This window comes from Macrosteles quadrilineatus, unplaced genomic scaffold, assembly GCF_028750875.1.
Source record: "Macrosteles quadrilineatus isolate MER2022 unplaced genomic scaffold, UCM_ALF_1.0 Scaffold_1__1_contigs__length_201487025, whole genome shotgun sequence".
NCBI classification, from domain to species: domain Eukaryota; kingdom Metazoa; phylum Arthropoda; class Insecta; order Hemiptera; family Cicadellidae; genus Macrosteles; species Macrosteles quadrilineatus.
The window spans coordinates 14,484,243-14,509,338 of record NW_026542594.1 but is presented as its reverse complement, the minus strand read 5'-3'; the positions used below and the strand labels follow the sequence as shown (position 1 = coordinate 14,509,338).

The 25,096-nt window shown below is 35.4% G+C and overlaps 1 protein-coding gene across 3 annotated transcripts in view; it reads right to left on the bottom strand.

Annotated features, from left to right (window-relative positions):
• The window catches only part of LOC128983184 (G-protein coupled receptor 143-like), a 47,084-nt gene extending 30,826 nt beyond the window's left edge, over window positions 1-16,258 (bottom strand). The window contains exons 1-3 of one of the 3 annotated variants that reach the window (XM_054402372.1): window positions 16,135-16,258; window positions 4,762-4,927; window positions 2,550-2,661 (exon numbers count right to left, since the gene is read on the bottom strand). In XM_054402372.1, the coding sequence (XP_054258347.1) occupies window positions 2,550-2,661; window positions 4,762-4,917 (268 nt within the window). In that variant the 5' untranslated portion in view covers window positions 4,918-4,927; window positions 16,135-16,258. Of the gene's footprint in view, window positions 1-2,549; window positions 2,662-4,761; window positions 4,928-15,980; window positions 16,092-16,125 lie in introns of those variants that run through there. The other 2 variants (XM_054402371.1, XM_054402373.1) reach the window with 2 other exon arrangements.
• Between the last annotated feature and the right edge of the window lie 8,838 nt (window positions 16,259-25,096).

The window sequence follows — 25,096 nt, the reverse complement described above, 5'->3', positions numbered from 1 at the left end:
TCACAGTAATTTACAAATTAGTTATCGTTGGTGTTGCACCTTATTTATTACAGGCGTAGGCCTATTCAATTTAATTGATGTCTTAACTGTATAATTTTTGCTTTTTCTGTCTGGATTCCAAAATGTTATGCTAAGAAAACTATAACGCATTTTAGTAAAACATTTATTCAGCAAACCATCATGAATTGTTCAAACACTTTGAACGTTGTTTATGTATCAATAGTTCGTGGCCAATTTTGGTAATTTTTATTACAAATTGCCAATCTAAATTGTCTATAGTAGGCCTACTGTACTTCATTTCATATAGCAAACCGATTCAGATAGCATTTCGACAGAATTTCGAGTCATCTCCGGTCCAAGCAAATATAAATTGTTATGATCAAATTTTATGGCATTAACAAAGATTTCAAGTACTAATTTTATATGTACCTTTTTATGCTTAAAGCGTAGCAGATTCCCTAATTAAGTTCGGTACTTTTTGTGTGTATGTATGATGGTAACGCATTAATGTCCTTGTTTCTCAATGTTTCACGGAAAGGACAAGAGCGCCTTGATAATGAAAATGTCAACCCGAATAAAGTGTTAAATTAAGAGGTTGAGGTAGTACCTTAAATACTTTTAACCATTATGTTATAGTCCTTTAAATTCTGAACAAAATTGTACAAATCCCATTTCCGTATATTTACTCTCACCGCTTACACATGATAAAGGTTGTTGACAAACTTATGGGAGAAAGTATGTGTCAGAATGCTGATACCGTTTATTTAGTTTAATCATTGGATATAACATATGGACCAACAAGATCCGGGTGACATTTAATTGCGAAGCATTAGTTTTGGCTTGAAACTGTCAGATACTGTATTTGCGAAGGAATAGTTTTGTCACCATATCTGAAAGTATGCAAACCAACTGCTGTGCTTTATATAAGAAGGTTTTAACTGACTATGATAAGATCCCTGTGCGTAGAACGGGCACACAGCTAGTATTATTAAAAATGACTAGAATGGCACCAAAAACTGAAACAAGTTGGGGTCATTGAATTCTGCTTTTAAAACATCAGATTTGAAATATCGCTTTTATAAAAAAAAAACTCATCTAGGATGTAAAAAACCAGTTAGTTAACCATCTGTCCAAAGGGGTCTTAAATACATCATAATTAACACTAGGTGAACCCGTGCGGATTCGCACGAATAATAAATTAGGATATCATAGCAACGTCATTGTATCGACGTTGGTCTTGAGTTTGATCGTCTGCTATATGCATTCTAAGTTCTTTTTGTTGTTCAGTAGGAGTATTTTGCAGGACGGAGCTCATCATGCTACGCTACTGACTCTATCTCTGAATTCGGACAATATCTGAAATTTCTACCCACTCCGCGATGTGGATAGTGTGAAATTAAAAATACCCACAACGCGATGTGAGCAAGAGGGATTGCCCACGTCGGGTTGTGGGTATTTCTAAGGCTACTCCTATTTTTGTAAAGCGGAAAACCATCATTTCAATGTATGTGTATTGGACCTTTTTATATTTGTTTCTATTCGGTAATTTGCTGTTTTCTTGTATTTTCTAAAATGCTATTTATACACTAAATAATTAGAATCACAAACATAAATTTTATTTATTTTACCTAGTGATTGTGGATTTCATGTATATTTATGGGTATACGGTAGTTTATAGACTACTAGTCGGCGTTTGCACAAACTAGAAATACCCACAACCCGACGTGGGTAATCCCTCTTGCTGACATCGCGTTGTGGGTATTTTAGATTTGCTCAATCGCCGAAGAACATTATGACTTGAGCATTTGAGTAAATCAATTTACCCACAACGCGGTCTGGGCATTTCACTTCAGCCAATGTCCGAAATTAAATGCTCACTCCGCGACGTGGGTATTTCACACTATCCACATCGCGCAGTGGGTAGAGATTTTGGACATTGTCCGAATTTGGAGATTGAGTGTAACATATATACACAATAGAAAGAGTTAATTTTAATAAAACACAATAAAAAGAGAAACAAATTAAAAGATGCTACACAAAACGATCAGGAATGAGGAGGGTAATGCAGTTGGAACTTAGAACCAGGTATGTTTACATTTATAATTTGTATTGTTTAATTGTTACGGCCATGTGGAATGTGAAATCTACTCACTCTCTCTCTCTCTCACTGTCACATTGATCAGGTGGCATGCATTTAATGAATACTGAACAACAATTATTGAATGATTGATAATACATTTCAATAAGAATGAACTCCAATTTTTTGTCCCCACTCGTGTCACGGCCTTTAATGCTCGCCGGTTTTTACACTCATGAACAAATGAAAAACCTCAAGCAAATGCTTGGTCCCCTGGTACTTAATAATTAAGTTCAAACACTATAATCTCACACAAAGTAATTTTAATTACATAAACTAAGTTTAACAACAGATTATAACTTATGTCTAGTCTTTAGGCTACATGCTAAGAGTCGCTCTTTGAAAAATAAGAATATCACATTCAATAGAAAATTTAACTAGACTACTAACTGCTTGAAGGATAACTTGTTACCTAAAGAAGCTAGCAAGTCGGCAAAGGCTAGCCATTGAATGATGTGTCGTCCTCTTGAAGAAGTAACTGAATACCAACGATGACCTGAGACTGCTTCTGCCCTCGGTAACATCTACAAATTGTTAAGTTCTTCAGCACAATTTTATTGAGGACCAGACAGACAGCATTTGTTTGTCTATGAACACAATTAAGTGCAAATTCCCCACTCCTTTTAGGGAATTTCCCATATGGAGAATAAGCTATTACCGTAGGTCTCATAGACCTAGATCCAGGACTAATATACTTTTGTTTGTTTTAATGTCCCCTGAGGCCATAAATACTAGCCGTTCAAATTCATTTATATTTATTTTATATGTGTCTGTTAGCACAATAACTTGAATAATTATCTAGTTTTGGCTTCTTACTTACTTCTCTGTGGCTTAATAATTTAAAATTAACTAGTGTGCCTGTTGCTCGAATTCGAACAATGCTAAGTATTACAGGCGTTTTTTTTAAAACGAATAACAGTCATAATTTCCGATGACTTTAAAATGATCGACTCAAATATCATGGAAATACTCACGATGAACATACAAATTCAATATAATCAACATTTCTTGTAAATATTTTATCATTTTCCAAAAGCTAATATTGTTTTTTAGTGTTTTTTTTTTTTTTTACAAATCTTTCTTACTCAGAGCCGCATTAGGTTGACCATAATAGTGATGTGTCAAAACCGAATCTCAAAACCATCAAAACTTTAGGTTGATTTTTTTAAGTTTCGGTTTCGGTTTTGAGATTCGAAATTTCTGGTTTCGACCATCCCATAATAACAATTATAAAATTTAAAAAAAAAAACATTATTTCTATTTCTTCTACTTAGTGGTGTTCTATGACTTTCCAATATTTCCATAGTTTTAAAATTTCGGCTCTTTCAATGATTGCTCAAGAAATGTAGCACAGTGTTAATTCAGTTTTCTATTTAGTATATCAAATTGTCCAGGCTTTCTCGCTTTTTTCCATTGTAATATTTACACCAACCCAAATTCAAATAGTATTTCATTTCAACATTTCAACCAAGTCAGTAAATGTTTGTAGCACAGTTTTCCTTAAATTGCAACTAAAATATTAACATTATATTTGTGTTGTTCTTTGAAGTATCTATTACGTCTATCTGTAGTGCCGTATTTCTGCACTCTTTGTAACATACAAGATGATGTTATTGTTAAAGTATGATGTTATTGTTAAAGTAAGGGTTTGGTGGGTCCGTGATGTTGTTTCTCATTAATTATTACCTGAATAGACTCTAATAAAGTGTTTCTTAATTAATTAAAATACCGGGTGTCCGAAAAAGAACTGAAACATTTTAAAGGCAAATACTGATACCAAATAAGAGAATATGTTTAATGTTTTATGTATTTAAAGCATAAATTCTCAAGTTTTATTACAAATTTAGAATAACTCGATATGAGCACCATATTAGTGGCCCGGCATAAATTTAAGTTAAATTTGAGCTCTTTCCAGGTTTTGGCAGTACTTCAGGGGATATAAACGGTGCCACTTAATGTGATATGTTAGGGGAGTATTATTTCCCATAGTTGCCGACATTGAGATGGGGAAAGGCCCTATCTATTTTCAACAGGATGGAGCGCCATGACACTATAGTTTGCGTGTGCGAGAAGCGCTAGATACTCGTTTCGACGATCAGTGGATTTGCAGGGAAGGGCCCATACAATGGCCTCCTAGAAGTCCAGATATGACTTCTCTGGGCTTTTTCCTTCGAGAGGCAGTAAGGAATTATGTCTACTTGGTGCAGATTCGGGATCTGAATCACTTCCGACAGAGAATAGTGACATGCGTTGGTGCAACATCCCCTGAAGTACTGACCAATACCTGGGAAGAGGTCAAATTTCACTTAAATTTATGCCGGGCCACTAGTAGTGCTCATATTGAGTTATACTAAGTTTCTATTAAAACTTGAGAGTTTAAGCCTTAAATACACATATAAAACATTAAACATAGTCTCTTATTTGGTATCAGTATTTGCCTTTAAAATGTTTCAGTTCTTTTTCGGACACCCGGTACAACAACCCCCATTCCATAACGAAAGGAAAAGTTAAATTATGCAAAGTCAAGCATTACCGGTAGGCTACATTATTTAACGATCTAACATTTGATAGATTATACACTTAAAAAGCAGACCCTACATGTAACACGACTAAAGTTAAGTTACCTGGTAAGCAGCTCCAAGTATGCCAATTAAAGATGATATCAAGCAAACCAAGTTGTAAGACCGTGAGTTGAACTCCATAAGCACCATTACTGATGGACTAATATTGGCTCTATCTGGCGGGTAACAGCAAAATGTCTGTAGAGCTGGGTCCGCCATTTAGAAATTACTGCACAAATTAAAAGAAATTATTACAGTACAATTGATTAGCGCCAGTACTCTACTTCGCTGCTCAATGGTTAACACGTTCGCTACTGCAATAGTACGAAATTTTCCATTTACATGGACCAGCGACGCACATATGTGACGGCCGGTTTCCACCCATGGACTGCCGTCGCATATATGCGACGGCTAGTCACATTAAAATAGACTCCCGACGCATTGCGTCGGGGTTGTAATGATATTAAAATGCTTATATCTTTGTAGTGGTCTATTTGAAGGCACTGAATTCCCTGCAGTGGTCTACAGAGATGTCTGACGCACAACTGCGTCGCTTGGTCAGTGGATATGATGATTGGTGACGTCATATAATAGTTGGAAAAACTGGTCTTTACTTTTCTGCATCACTGTATGTATGTATGCAGTATGTATGCTGCATTATCCTATGTAGCTTTTATATTTGTTCAGTTATAAACTGTTCTTGAATAATCTGTTTATTTCTTTACTTACTTTCACCTTAAAACACAAAAAAATGAACTGTCGCATATATGCGACGTTTAGTCTATTGCAAGAAAATTATGATAATTTTCATTATTGTCTTCGCTGTAGACCAGGCGTCGCAAATATGCGACATTACAAAAGTTTATAAAAATACAAATAAACAAGAATAATTTATCTACAAACACCATTGTAGCGTATTACAATGTAAATTATCGCTGTTTTACAGGTTTTCGCCTGTGGTCTGTGTGTACTGTTATCCAAGTGACAGTCGGTCTATGTGTAAGATTCACATGTATACCTCGGTCTGTGGCAATGACCGCGGCGTCGCATATATGCGACGCTCAGTAGCGAACGTGTTAATGGTACTACAGTAGGTACTAGCCATTTGGTTTGAAAAAACTAAATAGGCTAACTTACTAAGTAGTGGACACAGGCTTTGTTATTTGTGTACTAACTTACTACAATGTTGAAAATTGTGTTAAATATAGGCACATATATTAATTTACATGTTTTGATTTTAGGCTAGCTGATTAATTGAACTGATGGTATTTATTTAGGGGTAGCATATTTTTATCCCCCTGGAATTTTACCCCCTGGGCAAAACTGACGTCACAAACCAGGGGGTAAAATTCCGGCCGCAAACTTTTGAGTTGCACAACATCAGTTCGATGGAAAAAGGTGGTTTTAAACATAGGTATATTTTCACGGTTGTGAATTTCATCAGAACACATCAAATTATAAAAACCTAGAGTGTAAGGGCCGGAATTTTACAGTCATACTTTTACCCCCTTAATGAGCTCAGCTTAAAATGTACAGCCCAGATTTTTAGCCCCGGAATTTTACCCCCTGGCTAGATAAATAAGTAAGAATAATTCATTTTTTTCGTTCATTTTTAATTATGAGGCATGTTTTTTTAGTTAAGTACCGTTTTTAAATTTCTCTGTTCCAGCGCTGCAATTGGCATTTTGGACATTTGTGCCGTGTATGTGCATCTATTGGCAAGCCTGCGCCAGAAATTCGGCAAAAATCGGCCGTAATTACATCCAGTTTTGAGCGTTCAAAATGGGTGCCGCCAATTGATACTGCCGCCGACTGTAAAGTGTGCACTGTAATTAAATTTTTAAGTGCTAAAGGTGTGAAAGCCATTGAAATTCATTGACAGATTAGTGAAGTCTATAGCGAGAACATTATGAGTGACGTGATGGTACGAAAAAGGGTAAGGGCAATTAAAGACGGCCCCACCAATGTTTATGATGAGCAACGCACTGGGCGGCCATCTGTCATTACTGATGAATTGGTGCGTAAAGTCGATGAAAAAGTGAGAGAGAACAGACGGTACGATCCCATCATTATCCGATGAGTACCATTCGGTCACTCATAATGTTCTCACCAAACACTTCGTTAATCTGTCGATAAATTTCAATGGCTTTCACACCTTTAGCACTTAAAAATCTTATAACAGCACGAACACAGTCCGCGGCAGTCTCAATTGGAGGCACCATTTTGAAAGCTCGAAACCGGATGTAAACACGGCCGATTGTTGCCGAATTTCCAGCGCAGGCTTGCCAATAGATGTACATACACAGCACAAATGTCCGAAATGCCAATTGCAGCACTAGAACGGAGAAATTTAAAAACGGTAGGTACTTACTTAAAAAACATGCCTCGTATATAGTAAACATTGTATTATTAAGTAGCCTATCTTAATTTATTTGTAACCTTAAGTAATCAGATACAGACAGATAGATCAGATCAGATAGTAAACAGATTTTAAATTTTAATTTTGATATAGAGTTTTGCGAATCAATTTTTGGAGCCAACTGTTGGATAATATGCAGTGGCCCACCCAGGGGGGGGGGTTTTGGGGGGCTTAAGCCCCCCCAAGGCCTAGGTTAACTCTTTACGAGGGTCAGAATCAACTGTATAGGCTATAAGTAAATGTTTCACAATTTTTTTAAAATATCATTAACTTTAAAACTATTCTTACAACAGGATTTAAATTAAATACAGCAAGGAGCACGTGTTTTGGTAACGAGTATTTTTATGCCTATGCAGACAAACAGAGACAGCAGGCTGCATGTTCTCCCTTCACCCACCTGCCTCATACAGTAGTGATAGTGCCTAATACATACAAGCCGTTGCCACTAACGACCAGCGCTAGGCTAGATAGACTAGCGCCGCAACACAGTGTTTGTTACTTGCACAGTGTTGTGTTTGTTACAGTGTTTGTTGTGATGTTGTCAAGTCAAGCAGTGGCACATCCAGGGGAGGTATAGGGGTTTAAACACCCTGACTTAAAACATATTTTTTACAATAAAAAATGATTTTCCACCGTCTAAAAATATCTTTTACTTGTACCCCCCAGACCCTCCGGCAAGGTACATACTTAAGAAGCCCCCCCAAATTAAAAGTCTGGGTGCGCCCCTGTTAATAGACCTATGTAAATACAAACATTTTGGTGTCCTTGCAGTAATCAACACAACAATTGGTCGAATACATTGTACCGGATGCCTACTTAACTACATTTTACAACAGGTATTTCCTCAGTACAAAACATAAATAGCTCATGGTTTGTGCCTGAAGAAACAAAAATGCATATTGTGTTATTGTTAGAAACGAAATAAATTGTTTTTCCGTGGTGGTATAGTGAATTGTTTAAGAATTGTTTACCCAATTATCATTTAAATGAGATACGGTATTTAGTTTATTATAGGCTACATACATATTAACCAACAGTTGGTCCCAAACCCAAATCCCGAATATCAAAATAAAAAAGCGAAACCTGTTTACTTAGTTGAGATTACAAATAAATTAAGATAGGCTACTTAATTATAAAAATGTTTACTATTAGGCTAAATTAAAACTGAAAGAAGAAAATTACCTACTTAATTATTCTTAAAAATTTCTAAATCTGGCCAGGGGGCCAAATTCCGGGGGATAAATATCCGGGGGTGAAATTCCGGGAGGTAAAAGTCCGGGGGTAAAACTCTGGGCCGTACATCTAAACAGTTGCCTAACGCTAGTTATATGTACAGGTGGTAAAATTCCGGTTTTATTGCTAATCTAATTTATCACGCTCTACTTTCAGGTAAAACTGCACTTACACTACTCATGTTATATTGAACTTTTTTTGCCTTATATACCTAAATTAGACTATTTTAAGCACTTTTTACCATTGGCACTTTTGGGGGAAACACCTATTTCACCCTGAAAATCGTGTTTGAAAATCAAGAAAAATTCTAGAAATCAATGATTTTAGACGCATGTAAAACTTTTAGGGTACAATTTCTTAACTGGACTAACTTATGCTAATGGGCATTTCCATAAGCCGGGTTTACACGCTACGATAAAACATAACGACTTGTCTGCAACGACTAATTGTTACGTTTTGTCGTAGGTTGGACGGTCCATTTACACGTTCCGTTTTTTCCTCCAACTTTGACTCCACTCAACCACTAGCGTTTGATGTCTCTTGTTGTGAAGTAGTTAATATAGGCTGCCCGTATATTCGACGATGGATGAGTTACTGATATGGTCTGTTCACGTTATTTTTGTTGCAGCAAGTTTCAAGAGAAAAAGTTCTTTCCTGTTCCTGTCGGAATAGTCTTTATTTTTTTACTTGCCAAGCAAGGAAACTCTTGTACAGTTCAATTAAGTCTATGAGAAAATCAGGAGAGGCTTGACGGATGTCTGACATTTTAAGTGACAAATAAATGTTACACTGACTCAAAACAGTAAAACAACACTGCTAAAACTACACTACAAAATATACCATCAACAGTAAACACAACATAAAATACAGTAAACTGGACCTCAACAAACGTTGCGACATCGGCAAGTGAGGGTCTACAGTATGCAACGATGACTGAGTCGCCGTTTACACACAACGACTTGTCGCTATGATCTATAGTAAATCGCTACGATCTACAGAAATTGGTGGAAATTTCCACCAACCTTCCAACCTCACTCCAACTCAGACAAAACGTAACGACTTCCAGTTTACACGTTCCGTCTTGCATGAACGTTTTGTCGTTGCAGACAAATCGTTACGTTTTATCGTAGCGTGTAAACCCGGCTATAGAAATGTCAACCATCACCCAATTTTCTTTTCAAAAATTCCCATACACCTATATATTTTTTTAAAGCTGAAATACCCCTTTATAAGAAATTGAAACTAGTTTTTTAAAATATAGGTACTTTGGTTTTGGAGTATTATAGCATAGATAAAAGGAGTATAGACACAGATACCCCACGCAATGCTAATATGTGTTAACAATTTTTGGCCGAAAAACCGACTAGATCCTAGGCGGCGCTAGTCTCGAAACCGACTAAGCGCGGTTGCCATGTCGTGCAACTCAGTCGGTCGACCGGCCAACTCAGCCGGCTGGGAGAGATTCCCTCGCAACGCACTTCACTCACGCTCTTCTGCTGCTCTGTCCAGTGATGAGCTTCAATGAAATACTGTACGTTTTCTTCTGAAAATTTTAAAGACTTTGTGTAACAAACATAACATTAATTGGTTGAATATTGTTGTACGTTTACCATTCATTCATAATTCATATTCATATTCATGATTAAGCCCTGGTTTTTAATGCTCAAATTATCAAACGGTTCAAACTGTATATACATTTTTTTTATGTTTCATTAAATCATGATACAGTTTGATTTACGAATATAAAAATAGTTAGTTAGTTGTTAAAACGTGAGTTTCCTTTATATTGCTTCTAAATCGAGACATATTTCTCGTTGCAGGTTGAAATATAATTAAAAAATGAACGGATTTCATATTTTGTATTCTGAGTGAGTAGCTCAAATGCTATGGACACAAGTCGTATCAGGTGTAGTGTCAACTGTAGAGAGGGCCGCTACGACGCATACTACTGCTGCGCGCTGCGCGCCACTGCCATTCAGTCTGTCTCTCTCACTCCGTGGGAAACTGGGAGAATTTCCGTCCCTGCGCTGCACGAACTGGCAACGCTGCGGGCCTGAAACGCCAAAACAGCAACTGCACTAGCTCAAATACAGCGTTCACGACTTCCCTATCTCGTGGGGTATCTGTGTCTATACTCCTTTTATCTATGTTTATAGCTTTGAAAACAAATATATTTTCAACTTTTTCAACAATTAGAAGTACGGTCCTAAACAAAAAAAATATACATATACTTATCATAGAGATTAAAGGTAAAACACTTATGGTTCAAAACCTCATTGAATAAAGTAAGCTAACTTTTGGTATGATTACATTAAAAAAATAAATAAAATCTAAAAAGGATTTTTGAAGTCTAAGTATGGCCCAGTTTTAATTTTACGTCCGACACCAAAAACGTACATTTAGTTTTTTGCTGACTCACAAAAATTTTTTTCATACATGAAAGTTTGGTTTTTAAACCCTCTTGTTATGTACTTTAACAAAATATATTAGAAAAAAATAATCATCTTGTATCATTACTTATTAGATAGGTGTCGGACGTAAAATATTATTTTACGTCCGACCCCTAATGTATTTGGTTCCCATAACAACCAATTAACAACAATTAAAATATTTTCCACTCTTCTTTTTAATAATTTTAATGACTTCTTAAAATGTAACTAGTTTATTTATTGTTGACTGAATAATAGATATTTTTTTTTATTTATAAATAAATTCATAAACTGTCTGAAGTTTGCCTGCCTTTCTATTATAAACAATTTCAAAAACTTTCAACAGCTGATAGAGATAATAACAATTCAAACCATTAAGTAATAATATTCTTTGAAGATGGGAAGAAGAAGGTTGCACTTTTTTGCAACATCCCATGGTAAGGGTGTAGTAGACTAGTAGATGGGATTGGTGGGACTATCAAGAGGAGTGTATGGAATTACGTTAAAGCTAATGATAATTGTGTTGTCAGTACAGCTAGCCAATTTGCAACAGTAGAAGTTGAAAGAAACCCAAACATAACAATAGCTTTTATTCCCAAAGAATAAGTAGACAGTTCTTTAACTGAAGTTGAACAGTTGTGGTATTCAGCAGTGCCAGTGCCAGATACTCATTCTGTGCACTGTGTAACGGTCACTGATCAGCATTACATAATAGTTAGGGAGACTAGTACAGACCTTGTTATGAGAAATGTGAGGATTTTAAAAGGACTTGCTTTTGACTCTGATATAGGCTAAGTGACGAAAATGAAGAGGTAGAAGAAGAACCAGTTCCTACTCTGCAAATTAGTGATATCCAGCCTTTTGACTGGGTTGGATGGTCAAGTATGAAGATGTATTCTACCCAGGTGAAGTCAAACAAGTGAAGCATGATGAAAATGAAGTAGAAGTAAAAGTAATGCATCTTTCAAAGACTGGCAAATATTACTACTGGCCCAAAGATGAAGACTGCATTTCTTACCTACCTTGAAAGATGTCACAAACAAAGAAAATTGGACCACCAATTCCTAGCGGAGGAACTAGGGAGCAGTATAAATTCAATGATTGTATTAAGTAGGCCCATATAAGTTTCTTTGGCCATATGTATCTTTAAAATGTCCATCACATGTTAATTTAGCCAATAAAAATCACATTTGTAGTTTCTATCCCTGTATTTTACTTTCTAGCTCCCCCAAATCATTTCTTAAGTCAGACAGTTTACGTCCAACAACAAAAATTTTACATCCGACACCAAAGTTTATATTTTATTAATAAAAAACCAGATCTTCAATCAATAAAAAATTTTCATGTTTTCAAAGCTTATCTATTAGTACCTACCACTACAATTTTTATTGCAAGTCTAAGTGAAAAGAATTCATACATTTTTAACACATCTTAATTTAAGTCACAGCGGTTGATTCTCAGCGGTTTACGTCCGACACCAGAGATACTTATTTTATTATTAATTAGTAATTAATATTTAAAAGCACTTTTATAGCCTATATCAAAATGTTCCTTATTGATAGCTCTATCAATTGAAGTACAGATGAGTCCCGCAAACTCGGCGTAATGTGGACTGGAAGGGTGCCGAGTTTGTGAAATGCCGGGTTATCGGGAACTAGGGTTAAAAATCAGAACAATTTAACTTTTTAACCACCTTTTTTTATTTATATTTATATTGTCAGTATTAAGTCATCAGATATAGTACAACAAATCCTTAGTACCATTTGCGAATAATTTGACTAAGCTGACTTGAATCCAGCTTAACTCGGACTCAAAAAATCACTAATTTTCTGAGCCAGGTGATGGCCGAGTTATCCAGACTGCCGGGCTATCGAGTGCCGAGTTTGCGGGACTCTACTGTAGTTGAAATTTGAAATATTACCGTAAATGCTAACTGCAATAATTTAGGAAAGAAAATAAAAAAAACCTGTATGAATTTTACGTCCGACACCATGGAATTGCCCTCATATCTATTGAAACTATCAAATTTAAAATATTGTTTAATAATCGATATATTTACCAGCTATATCAGTTATAAAATTAAACTATCATAACCTAACCTAACCAACCAAACTTGCTGATAGTGAAAACATCGAATGAAGGTTTACTAATAATCGGTATTATCATAGCTAAGTTAAGAAACTGTAGGTAGGTACCCAACTACTTTTTACTACGTGTCAATAACTTAATACTAACCTAACCTAGCATAACCAGGGTTTACCCAAAATCGGTCATTTTGGCACATTGTTAACCTAAGCATGGGTTAGGTTGGGTTAGGTTAGGTTAAGTAAGTTTATTATATATTTAATAATTTGGTTTACCCAAAAATGGGGTAATTTTTTGTACTTTACTATTTTTTACGATTTTCAAACCTGGTTTCCTGGGTGAAAACGGCATTTGCCAAAAAAGTGTTTAAAATGGACTAATAATAAAAAAAACCCACCCTAAGTTAAAAAGAAAATTATCAAGCCCCAAAAATCACTGATCTCTAGCATTTTTCTTGATTTTCAAACGAACGTGATTTTCAGGCTGAAATAGGTGTTTCCCCCAAAAGTGCCAATGGTAAAAAGTGCTTAAAATAGTCTAATTTAGGTAGATAAGGCAAAAAAATGTCAATATAACATAAGTAGTATAAGTTCAGTTTTACCCATTAGACTTAACTACAAATCCGCGGGGGTTAAATTTCGCCCGCGAACAAACTTTAGAGCGCTCAGGTTACTAACTTACGTCATGGTGACGTTAGCTTGGCCCAGGGAGTAAAATTCCAGGGGGATAAAATCCGGTGACCCATTATTTAGTATAGGTAGGTCTGTACCTCCACACAAATTTTTAATTTTGATAGGCCTAGGCTATCTTATTTATAGTTTTTTTTTTTTTTGTTTTTACCTCCTGAATCCAAATTACTTTATACTGTTATTTTCCAGTTAAGTTAATGAATTTTTCCTACAGTTACCTAACAATGTACATGTTCTCTCACTGATTTGAGAAAGCAAAGTGGCCAATTCGCTCATCAGTGAGACAATGTTAACATTGTCTCACTCTAATTACTTTGTCTCACTCCAGATTTTCAACGTGAAGGCACGAAATAGTGAGCGCGTAACATGCAGGCAACGCCGTATGCGCGCGAAATACGTTGGCAGCACTGGCTGTAAATCAGCTGGTCAGCTGTTGTACTGTTGTATTTGTCACTTCACATTAAATGTTATATTAAAAGTTCACTTCTGTGTAAAAATAGGTTATGTTTCTTCACCAATTTATTTGTTTTATGGTAACTGTAGGAAAAGTATAATGTGCAACTCGAGTTCAAAGTACAATTGCCTCACTCGAGAAACCATTCATCACTCGCCTACGGCTCGTGAGTAAGGATTTCTCTCGAGTGAGTCAATCGCTCACTTTTCTCACTATAGTGGAATAGAATACAGAATAGGACTGGCCTACTGAGGAGGTAGGGGATGCGACGTTGCCACTTCGTTCTTGGCTGGTGAGCTGACTTTCACCTAGAGCCGGGGAGCGGGCGCGGGCATCCCTCTGACTCTGTCTTCCCACTTGTAGGGTAGTTTAACACTACAAATTATTAATTTTTTGGCGGTATCGGTTAGTGTTGTCATGTTTATATCACATGAAGATACATTCATCCCTTACATGATTATGGATAGATTATTTGCACAATTAATGACTTAAACCGCTACTAGATTTAGTTTTTGAAAAATATTAAAAATATTAATTAACATACAATTAATAAATATAAAATGAAAATACATTTTACATAGGTCACCTTTACAAGTCTCTGGAAATATGTTGCCTATAGTCAAACGTTTGTCAACCCCAATTTTTAAACAAATCGCCGTAACAATAAGAGCAAATGAATACATATGGTCCAAAAACTTTTATAGCAGTTCTAAAAATTTTGTAAATTGTTGCCCTGCTTATAGTTTGATACATAAAACAAATTAACATGGAAATAAGGTAGGTAAAATCTTCCATATTAAACATTTACAGCAATAGTTTGGTTGTGTTTAGGAAACGAAGTTGGTCAATGTTTAGCAATTACCCCAAAGCTGCCTTTCTTTGAACACCTATTGTGACCCTCACTCCGTTAATCTTATTATTGCCACTCGACTGAACTTAAACTTACGGAGAACAGGTAGCTCAATAGTGACGAAGATATTTCTGTAATATTGTGATTTGACAAAAAAGTCCGTTAGTTTTATATTGAATTTAAGAAAATTGAACTAACGTTTACATACATTACGTTATGTGTTGTATTCATTAAAATAGTCATACGATATATTCACTCTTCTATAAAAAAAAAACTTCTAATGTAGGTACTCTAGAAATCCTCAAAAAACATACCAGGTAAAAAGGGAAATAGATAACATAACTGCCAATTTATTGCCAAAATGACATAAGTTTAACTATTTTTATTAGAAAATATTATTACATTGCACTGGAAATTGTTACATAAAAATATTTACAAAAGAAAATATTGACGTATGAAACTTATATAAAATTTTTAAGGGACAATGACATTTTTATATAGGCCTATCAACATATTTACCTTACGTAAAGGAACGTAAAGGAACACCACGTCCGACGTTACGATATCGCAAACGTTTCACGTGTACTCGTGGTCGTCCACGTCGCGTACTGTTGTCCGTATTCATTGGGCGAAACACAGTTCATTCATAGACGAATTTTTGACAAAACATGAGGGTATACTAGAAACGCACAAGTCGGCTATCGGGCAGAGACTGAGTGCGTGGCACAACTTGGCAACAGTGGACAGTTTTCTAAAAGCTGATTGGATGCCACATGCCCCGCCCCACCCGACTCGAACTGGTTCCGGTCCTATTCTGTATTCTATTCCACTATAGTTGCACAAATAACTATTACTGAAGATATCACTGCTTATTTAAATATACAACTTTTAAATAAACAAGGTAGCCTAACTTAGCCATTTACAAGAGGAATGAACTGAGAAATTGCATGTAACTTAAACTTAAGTTAGGTTAGTTCTTATTTCGGCATATCAAGGTGGTGAGTGGATCGAACTTTATGCGAATTCGGGACTGTATTAAGTGAAGTGTTTTGAAGTTAGGTTAGATTAGGAAGGTAAAGTTTAGGTTTATAATGAATTGAGATGTTGGTTCACATTAACTTACCTAAAGACAATTAAAACCCTGTAAAAAAACACTTCATAAGACTAGGACTAGGCCTATTTCAATAATGCTTGCAAAAGTGTCCTGCCTGGGCAGAAAGTGTCGTTAATAAAAATGGCAATAATTTATTGACTAGACAGTTACCTACCTTGATTACCTTGAACTTGAATTGAACGTAAAATATCTACAGAGGTAGTGGCTGGCCGTGGCCGCTGGTGTTTTCATAAGATAAGACTACTTCAATCAAAGCAAAGCGGTTGTTGTTTGTTTTGTTTCTGTTTATTATGTAACTTAATTCATTGGAAAAGAAGAGTAACAAAACCAAAACAATACAATCTCTGGGAACAGCTGATTATCCATGGGTGGGTCAGTGGCGGTGGGGCACACGGGAGGGACTAAGGCTAACATATCTTGTAGTGTCAGCGTTCGCTGCTAGAACCCAGGGCTAGAGAGCCCTGGCTAGAACCGCTGTTGAAAATATTTAATTTTTTATTTTATTTTTACTTATAAAATTAACTTTTTAATTATAAAATACTAGCAGAGTACCCGTCCTTCGTACGGGGTTGGCAAATAAGTATAAAATACTTATTGCAGTTATACCCGATCTTTGCGTTTGCGATGTGAGAAAACACGGTTTGAGAAAATTTGCTTCCTCAAATTTACAGTATGCGATAGTATTACACATCTACCATAGCCATAATGTTATACTACTTCACCTACACAATAGAGAAAGATAGAATATTAAAAATTCGCAAAATATCATAAATTGAAATTAAAAACATAAACATAACTGTAAACAATCCTACTTTGATAGGGTATTTACTCAGGGGAGGTACGGAAGAGGCTACGATGACAGCTGTGGGCTTCTTATTAGCTGAGGGAACGCTATTACCGTAACAATACGGATTGTGGACAACGGCTTCGGTGGTCTAGTGGTTAGCGTGCCGGGCTGGCGTGCAAAAGGTCCCGGGTTCGAATCTCGCTGGTTGCATTAACTTTTTGTCACAGATTTTTTCATTATCAGCAAGTTTGGTTGGTTTAGTTCGGTTATGACAGTTTAATTTTATTATTAAGTCATTATAAAATTTTAATTGAGCAATTTCTAGTTTTATTTAATAAACATAATTATTTTTTCTATTCCTAATCTTTTTTATATTATTTAATTATCAGCAAGTTTGGTTAGTTCGGTTAGGTTATGATAGTTTAATTTTATAATTAAAAAATTATAAAATTGAATTTGAGGCATTTATAATTTTATTTTATGAACAGAACTATTTTTGCGAATAGTAAACCTTCATTGACAAAGTGCTCTCTACTACAGCGCTGTTCGCGGAGGAATTTTGAACTAAATGCCTCATTCGTACCTCCCCTAAGTCAGACCCCTTTGATAGCTCTCATTGTGTATCACAGTGTTTTGTTGCTACTTTAGTTCAAATTAGCTGTTTTCATAAATAATGAAAAAAATAATAGTGCTGCACCCTGTTGGTAAATCTTAAAAATTTTAAATGCTTTTGCATATCATAGAACCAACTCTTTAGTTGAAAGAGCTGGCTAAATTCTTTAATTCCCTTTAAATATGAATACTCATAAGGTTAACATGGGGAACTGCAGAGCCACTGGGGCGAAGCCCAAAAGGATTTTTGAGATAAGAATGCCTATATGTTAATCGGGAATGTGAGCTATCATCATGCCAAATTTCAGCCCAATCCGACCAGTATTTTTCGTGTTTACTTGTCACAAACATACATACATCCATACATCTATACATCCAAACTTTCTCATTTATAATATTAGTAGGATTGTTTTTAAATTATAAAATAAGTTTTTATTTTTTTTTTTAAATAAAACTGTCATAACTAAGCCATTCCGGGTCAGTGGGGTCATATTGAGATATAGATTATAACTGGAGTCACTACGCTCTGGCTCTGGTTAAACATTAAAGATAAACGGGCCACTATTTTTGCCGGTTTGTATTCGGTGTTTCGTGATGTGAGGTTGGCCGTGTGATCGGTTGGTGGGATGCTGCCAAATTCCAATTCATTCTAAAGCTGGGTTTTTCTAGACGCGTAAGCGGAGAGAGGAATGCGGAGAGCGGAATTGAAATTAACATGGCATTCCGCTCCGCTTCTAGGAAAACAGTAACATTAAATTGCCTAAGACAAGTGGAGTCCGCTCTCCGCGTTCCTCTCTCCGCTCGCCGATTCCGCGCCTAGGAAAACCCGGCTTAACCTAACCATTGAACCATACTATTTATTTGAGTTTATCCGTTATTTCAAGGACTTATATCATAAACTTATTTAAGTTATTGCACGTTAAAACCTGTGCATTTAAAGTTGTTTTGAAACATTATAAATTGTTTTTGATAGTAAATAAAGTCTTGGGTGTAGCCCTATGGCATTTCATTAAAAGAACAACCATCGGTTGCTTGTTAAAATGGGTTGCTCTTGCTCATAAAATAAATAAATAAACTTGTATTGCAATAATAATGTTGACATATTTTTGTTTACTACCTATCAACAAAACAACAGGATGATTGCCATCTTGATCTTGCCTCTAATTTGACGAGTCCCACCCCAACCGATCACCCAGCCAACCTAACAACACGAAACTCTAAAACAAAACAAGCAAAAACAGTGGTACGTTTTTAAAACGCAGAGTGGTTAGAGCCTTATTATGCGCGGCCACTCGAGTCGCTTGGGGTAGCCACAGGTGTGGCTTGGGGTAGCGACAGGTGTGGCAAGGCCACGCGTCTGACCGAATTTTTTACAGACATACATGTAGTTTCTCAGAGTGAATAAGTAAAGAAGCTTAACTATTTATTTTACTTTTTCTTAAGCATCGTAAACGTTGTCGAAACAAAAGTATTGGGAGGGAATCCGTTATTGAAAGTAAGACCTTCGGGGGTATTTTTCAGTTTTTATATGATGATTTCAGAGATGACACACAAGATGTATTTTTGTTGTTTCTAGGAGACGAGATGTTCTTTTTATAACCTATTAGGAAGAATATAAGGCGACTTATCCGTATCGCATAAGAAAATTATTAATATTATTTCAGCTAAGGAGAGGCAAGCACTTGCCTTTAATTAAATATATTATAATGGTTTTGACTTGATTTAATCAAAATATTAATACAATATTAGCAGCAAAACTCGGCGTTGCCCGGATCAACATAGTATTCACAATAATGGTAATAATTGAGTAATAAGCTTACAGACAGTATCTTGAACTTAACTGATTCAAATGATGGTCAACATCTCAAATGAAAGCATTGTTTTAAGGGGACGTCCTATTTTATGACTAAGACATGTAGAATAACTAAAAATGGAGTTACGTATCATTGATTACAGATAAGTGTTAAAATAATTAATTATTATTGTTGATTCGTGATTCAGTAGCGTGCTTCACGTACGTCCGATCTTAATAATTAATACTGTTGCTCAAAATTAAAGCTCACATTTTACTGAATGTTCTTAGACAAAAACATAATATAGAATAATGTAATCAGAACTGGCAAAATACAATTATTAAAATTACAAAATTATTGATAATATTTCATTCATCTGTTTGAAAGCAAAAATATATTTCCGAATTTTGTTTCTGAGATAAGTAGTATGAATATTCCATTTCAAACGCTCGTCAAAGTTGCAATGACTTTTGAACCGTAATTGTTAGAGTAATGGGGGTTGCCTTAGTTTGTTTCGAATTATAAGGACCATAACACATTAATTTTAATCAAAACCGGGGTTTTTTTCTAAAACATTATTTTAGTAATTTTATGGGATTTTTATGGGAAAATAACATAAGTTATATAATAACTTTTAAGTCGTAATTTTTACAGTAATATGGGATTTGTACCATTTTGTTCAGAATTTAAAGCACTATAACATACTAAATCTTTATCAAAATCATTCGGGCCATTTTTGAGAAAATCTGATTTACCCTTATTTTATGGATTTTTACGGAAAAATCCCCATTAAACACAAAATTTAAAAAAATATGAAAAAACGTCTGGAGATAAGGTACCATAGATAAGTACCTATACACCAAATTTCATCAAAATCGGACTAAAGGTGTGGACTGTAGGTCTGTACACACCCCCCCCCCCCCACTCACACACACACACACATACGGGTCTTTACCAAATACTCGCAAACACCAAATTGTGGCACCTTTCAAACTGCGGCCACCAGTGGATGAAGGAAGGTACCAATACCTTGTGTACATCGATATGTCTAATGAATTTACTTTGAATTTAACATCAAACACTCTAGTTTTTAATAGTGGCACCATGCCGCAATTCGGTATATATTAACAGTGTGTGGACAGGATGCAACTAATGCGTTGTAGCGCTTGAGCAGTATGTTTGTTACACGGGAGCCCTCTGTGACGTCATATTGATGGTCCATAAATCCATGACATTAATTATGACACTTAATTATTAAATTGAGAAAAATATCAAATTAATTTTATAATTTTTAATTAAAAATTAAACTGTCATAACCTAACCTAACCAACCAAACTTGCTGATGATGAAAAAATCGTATGAAGGTTAGGTATGATTACTAATCGAAAAAAGGTTCTGTTCAAATAAAATTATAAATGCCTTCAATTCTAACAAAAAATGTGTATAGTTAAGAGTAATCGCATTCTAAGCAAAATCTTTGACAAAAAGATCGTGTTACTTGTAGAATCCGATCTGGTTACCTTTTGGACTTCAGCCGAGTACGAGTACGCGATCCACTAACTACACCACGAACACAGATAGATTCATTTCGTTTCGTATCGTTGCGGTAATGGTCTGTGCTCTCTAAGTGTTCCCTTAAGAGAAGAGAGTGACGTCATGCCATGACAGTAATTGACAGTCAATAGAATTGTGCGTCCCGTCAGCCTTTCATAAACTGGACCCCTGGGAGTCTGGTATTTACTCAAGGGAGAAATAGAAGAACCTTCGATGACGTCAGCTGTTAGATCTCTTCTCTCGAGGGAACACCATTACCACAAGCAAAGATACGGTAACGTTATGCAGCTAGCCATCGGCTTCGGTGGTGGTAGTGGAAGCGTTCCTTGCTGATGAATGAAGGTAGCCGGATCGATCCCTTCTGATAGCGTTAACTTTTTGTCAACGATTTAGCTTAGAATGAGATTAACTGTAGTCGGTACACCTTTTGCAAGAATTTGAGGCATTTATAATTTTATTTTATGAACAGAACTATTTTTTCAATTAGTAAACCTTCAGTCGATTTTTTAAAACGTTTTTATTAGGTCACTTTCTTGTCCACTACAAATTTTGCAACCGATTTTATACTAACTTCCCGATGAGTTAGGGACTTGAAACTTGAAACATATCTCACAAATGGAAGACAATTCAATATTATACAATTTAATTTTCATATTTCCCTTGGGCTACGCCCCATGGGCTTGTATTTATTAAATCGATTTCTTGCAAATTTTGATACTTCCCGATGAGCTAGAGACTTGAAATTTGAAACATAGCTCACAAATGGATGACATTGCAATATTATATAATTTAATTTTCATATTTCCTTTCGGGCTACGCCCCATGGGCTTGTTTTTATTAGCTTTCTTTCCTACAAATTTTGATATCAATTTTAAACGATGTTCCCGATAAGCTAGAGACTTGAAATTTGAAACATAGCTCACAAATGCATGACAATGCAATATTATATCATTTAATTTTCATATTTCCCTTGGGCTACGCCCCATGGGCTTCCAAATTTTTCATGTTTACATTTTAAAAGGATGTAAATATAACAACTAATTTAAGTCAGCTGTAAATACTTAAATTTGACAGTTCGAAGAGCAGAGGTTAAGAGGTACAGGTTATGCTCCCAAGAGATTCTTTATACAAACAAACATTTCAAAATAAAGATAAACAATCTGATTGCAGGTATCAAGGTGTTTGTAAATAATGTCAATTTTTGTTAATTTAGTATTCTATAAAGTAAACAATAAATATTTCGAGTGAATGCATTGCAGAGAAATTCCATAACAAACTATAGTTAAATTATTATATATTGTGAGTTTTCGGATTAACGAACTGTAAACATGTAATAATATCAATTATTTGTGAATACCCATGTAGCACAGATGGTTGGGCCAACGTTGGTAAATTGTGGAGCCACACAGTTGGCCAACGGTAGAAATGTCACCTCTTTAAACTGTTTTCCAGCCAACCTTTGTCCAACAATGGCCCAACCAAAATTATTTCACACAAAATAATAAAGATTTAGTACGAAAAGCATAATTATTAGTTGAGTAAATTGATTAAATAGTTCATAAAAACAAATTTTGAAAAAAAGCTGGAACAAAATTTTTTGGCCCAGACGGGTCTCGAACCCGGGTCCTTCGACTTATGAGCCTCTTACCTTACCACTGAGCTATCTGTGATTGTTGATACAGAGAGTTTTCAAGTGGTGAAAGAGTAGCCGACAGTTGCAATGGTCGCAATACTTCAAACATTTTTGATACTACACAGTATAATATGATTCTGTTAATCTGTTAAGGCATCATAAGTAGTTATTTTTTTTTTGGAGTTAGAGAGGATACTGGTATTTGAATATAGATTAATTAATTACCGTTAGATTATTAATGCTATTATAATTGACTGTTATATGATTAATTACTCTTTCCCCTTAAATTGTTGCAAATAAGTTAAAGAATATTAATTTAAAAAATATTTGCATTATTATAATTATTAAAATTCATTGTTGTAGCCCCGGAACTGTAATATGTAAAATATCTGGTTTTACAATACCTTTATCAGTTCCAAAAACTTTTGGAAACTTTTGGAACTGATAAAGGTATTGTAAAACCAGATATTTTATTATAATTATGTTGTGAAAGCTAGACCCAGAGAATGAAAGTCGTGTAAACTCAACTATGGACCATCGTTGGTCCAACAAAAGTATCTTTTGTTGGTCCAACGGAGTGAAAAACGGTTGGACAACGGTTGGCTTGATGTATGATACCCAACAATGCATATTAATGTATTTCATTAACAATGAACCGATGTTGGTCCACAGTTGTAAATATTGGTTGGCCCAACTACGAGATATACAGTTGGACAACGGTTGGTTGGTTGTGGAAGCTCCAACCAACCATCGACCAACTGTCCCACAGTTGGCCAACGTTGGCCCAACCATCTGTGCTACATGGGTATTGCATGATAACTCATATTATGGTCAAGGAGACAGTCACCCAACGCAAGCGACGCCTAGAGAAGGAAAAGAAAAAAAGACTAGTTAAGCTTCAACAGGAATCGGAGGTTTGTAAATCGGCAAGACTACTATGTCAGCGTCAGGCCTATGCTCAATCCACGGCTTATTGGAAGGAGACAGCCTCCCAACGCAAGCTACGGCTAGAGAAGGAGAAGAAAAAAAGACAAGTTAAGCTTCAACATAATTCGAAGACTTGTAAATCAGCAAGATTAGCCAAATGGCGTAAGCGAGCTACGCAGGTTTGTAAATCGGCAAGACTACTATGTCAGCGTCAGGCATATGCTCAATCCACGGCTTATTGGAAGGAGACAGCCTCCCAACGCAAGCTACGGCTAGAGAAAGAGAAGAAAACAAGACAAGTTAAGCTTCAACATGAATCGAAGACTTGTAAATCGGCAAGATTAGCCAAATGGCGTAAGCGAGCTACGCAGGTTTGTAAATCGGATCGGCAAGACTACTACGTCAGCGTCAGGCATATGCTCAACGGGAAGTTGATTTCCATCTAACCATAAACACTTTTTTCTACTTTTTAGGGCGTTTAAAAACGTTTTGTTTGAAAAAGTTTTTTATTTATAAATTATTCACTATCAGCAAGGTGGGTTAGTTTGGTTAGGTTATGACAGTTTAATTTTATAATTAAAAAAGTCAAAAAAGTAGTCAAGAAAAAAATAAAATTTACAGTGTTAAGGTTGGACTTCCCTTTGAAGTAAGAACGTGCCTTCTTAACAAACGGATATTTTTCTCAAATAAAAGCGTCGATTTTATCTCCTTTACACTGATTAAATCGTGGCAGTGTTTACCACAAAAGATTCGCCAATACGATTTTAATACTATTTAAAGGTTCTTCCAAAAGAAGAGACACAAGTTAACATAGTAATAATAACTCCGATGACGTGCGGTATGGGAAATATGTTGTAACTAAAGAAATAGTCATTATTGTTTTTACACTTTATTGCTCATTAAAAAATGCTAGATGCTCAAAATTTGTAAACTTTTACTCTAGTTAGACGAATTGGCTCAAGCCTTACGGTTCAAAAGTTATTGTAAATTATGTTATTTCCCCATAAAAACTCCATAAAATAACGGAAAATCAGATTTTCCCAAAAATGGCCTGAACGATTTTGATAAAAATTTAGTATGTTATAGTCCTTTAAATTCTGAACAAAATTGTACAAATCTCATTTCCGTATATTTTACTCTCACCGCTTACACATGATAAAGGTTGTTGATAAACTTATGGGAGAAAGTATGTGTCAGAGTGCTAATACCGTTATTCCATTAGAGTTCTTTGAAGTTTTGGCTTATTCTCTTGTGATCATTTTTTGGCTACATTATATTCATCGTATATACATTCAAATTCCATGTTGCTTTGTTCGTTTATAATGTGCTGTATATATACTGCAGTTTTTTTTATTTTTTATTATGAACTTAACTTTGAAATGTTCAAATTGCAAATCAAAATGTAGGTGATAATAACACAGCTATTTGAAAGTAATTTGTGTATAATTTATTCAGTCGTTTTAAAAACCTTTAAATTACTGTGTTATATGTTACATAATTAAATGGAAAATATTCAGGCTATGCTATCTTTATACCTAACATGCTGTTTCAGTTTTATTTTCCATCTACCTTCCCATTAATACTTTAATACTTTTCAATGATGGTGACCATACAAAGAAGCCAAGTATGAATGGAGATGTAGGATGAGTGGTGCGATCTTGTAGTCTTGTAGGTGACTAAGGCCGACATATTCCTGAGACACACAGCTGTTAATTAATAGCCTATACAGCTATAATGACAACTAACTTGGGACCTACAGTTCATAGTGGAATTCAAACCACATTTTTGCCTTGGTATATATACGAATTTGACTAATTAT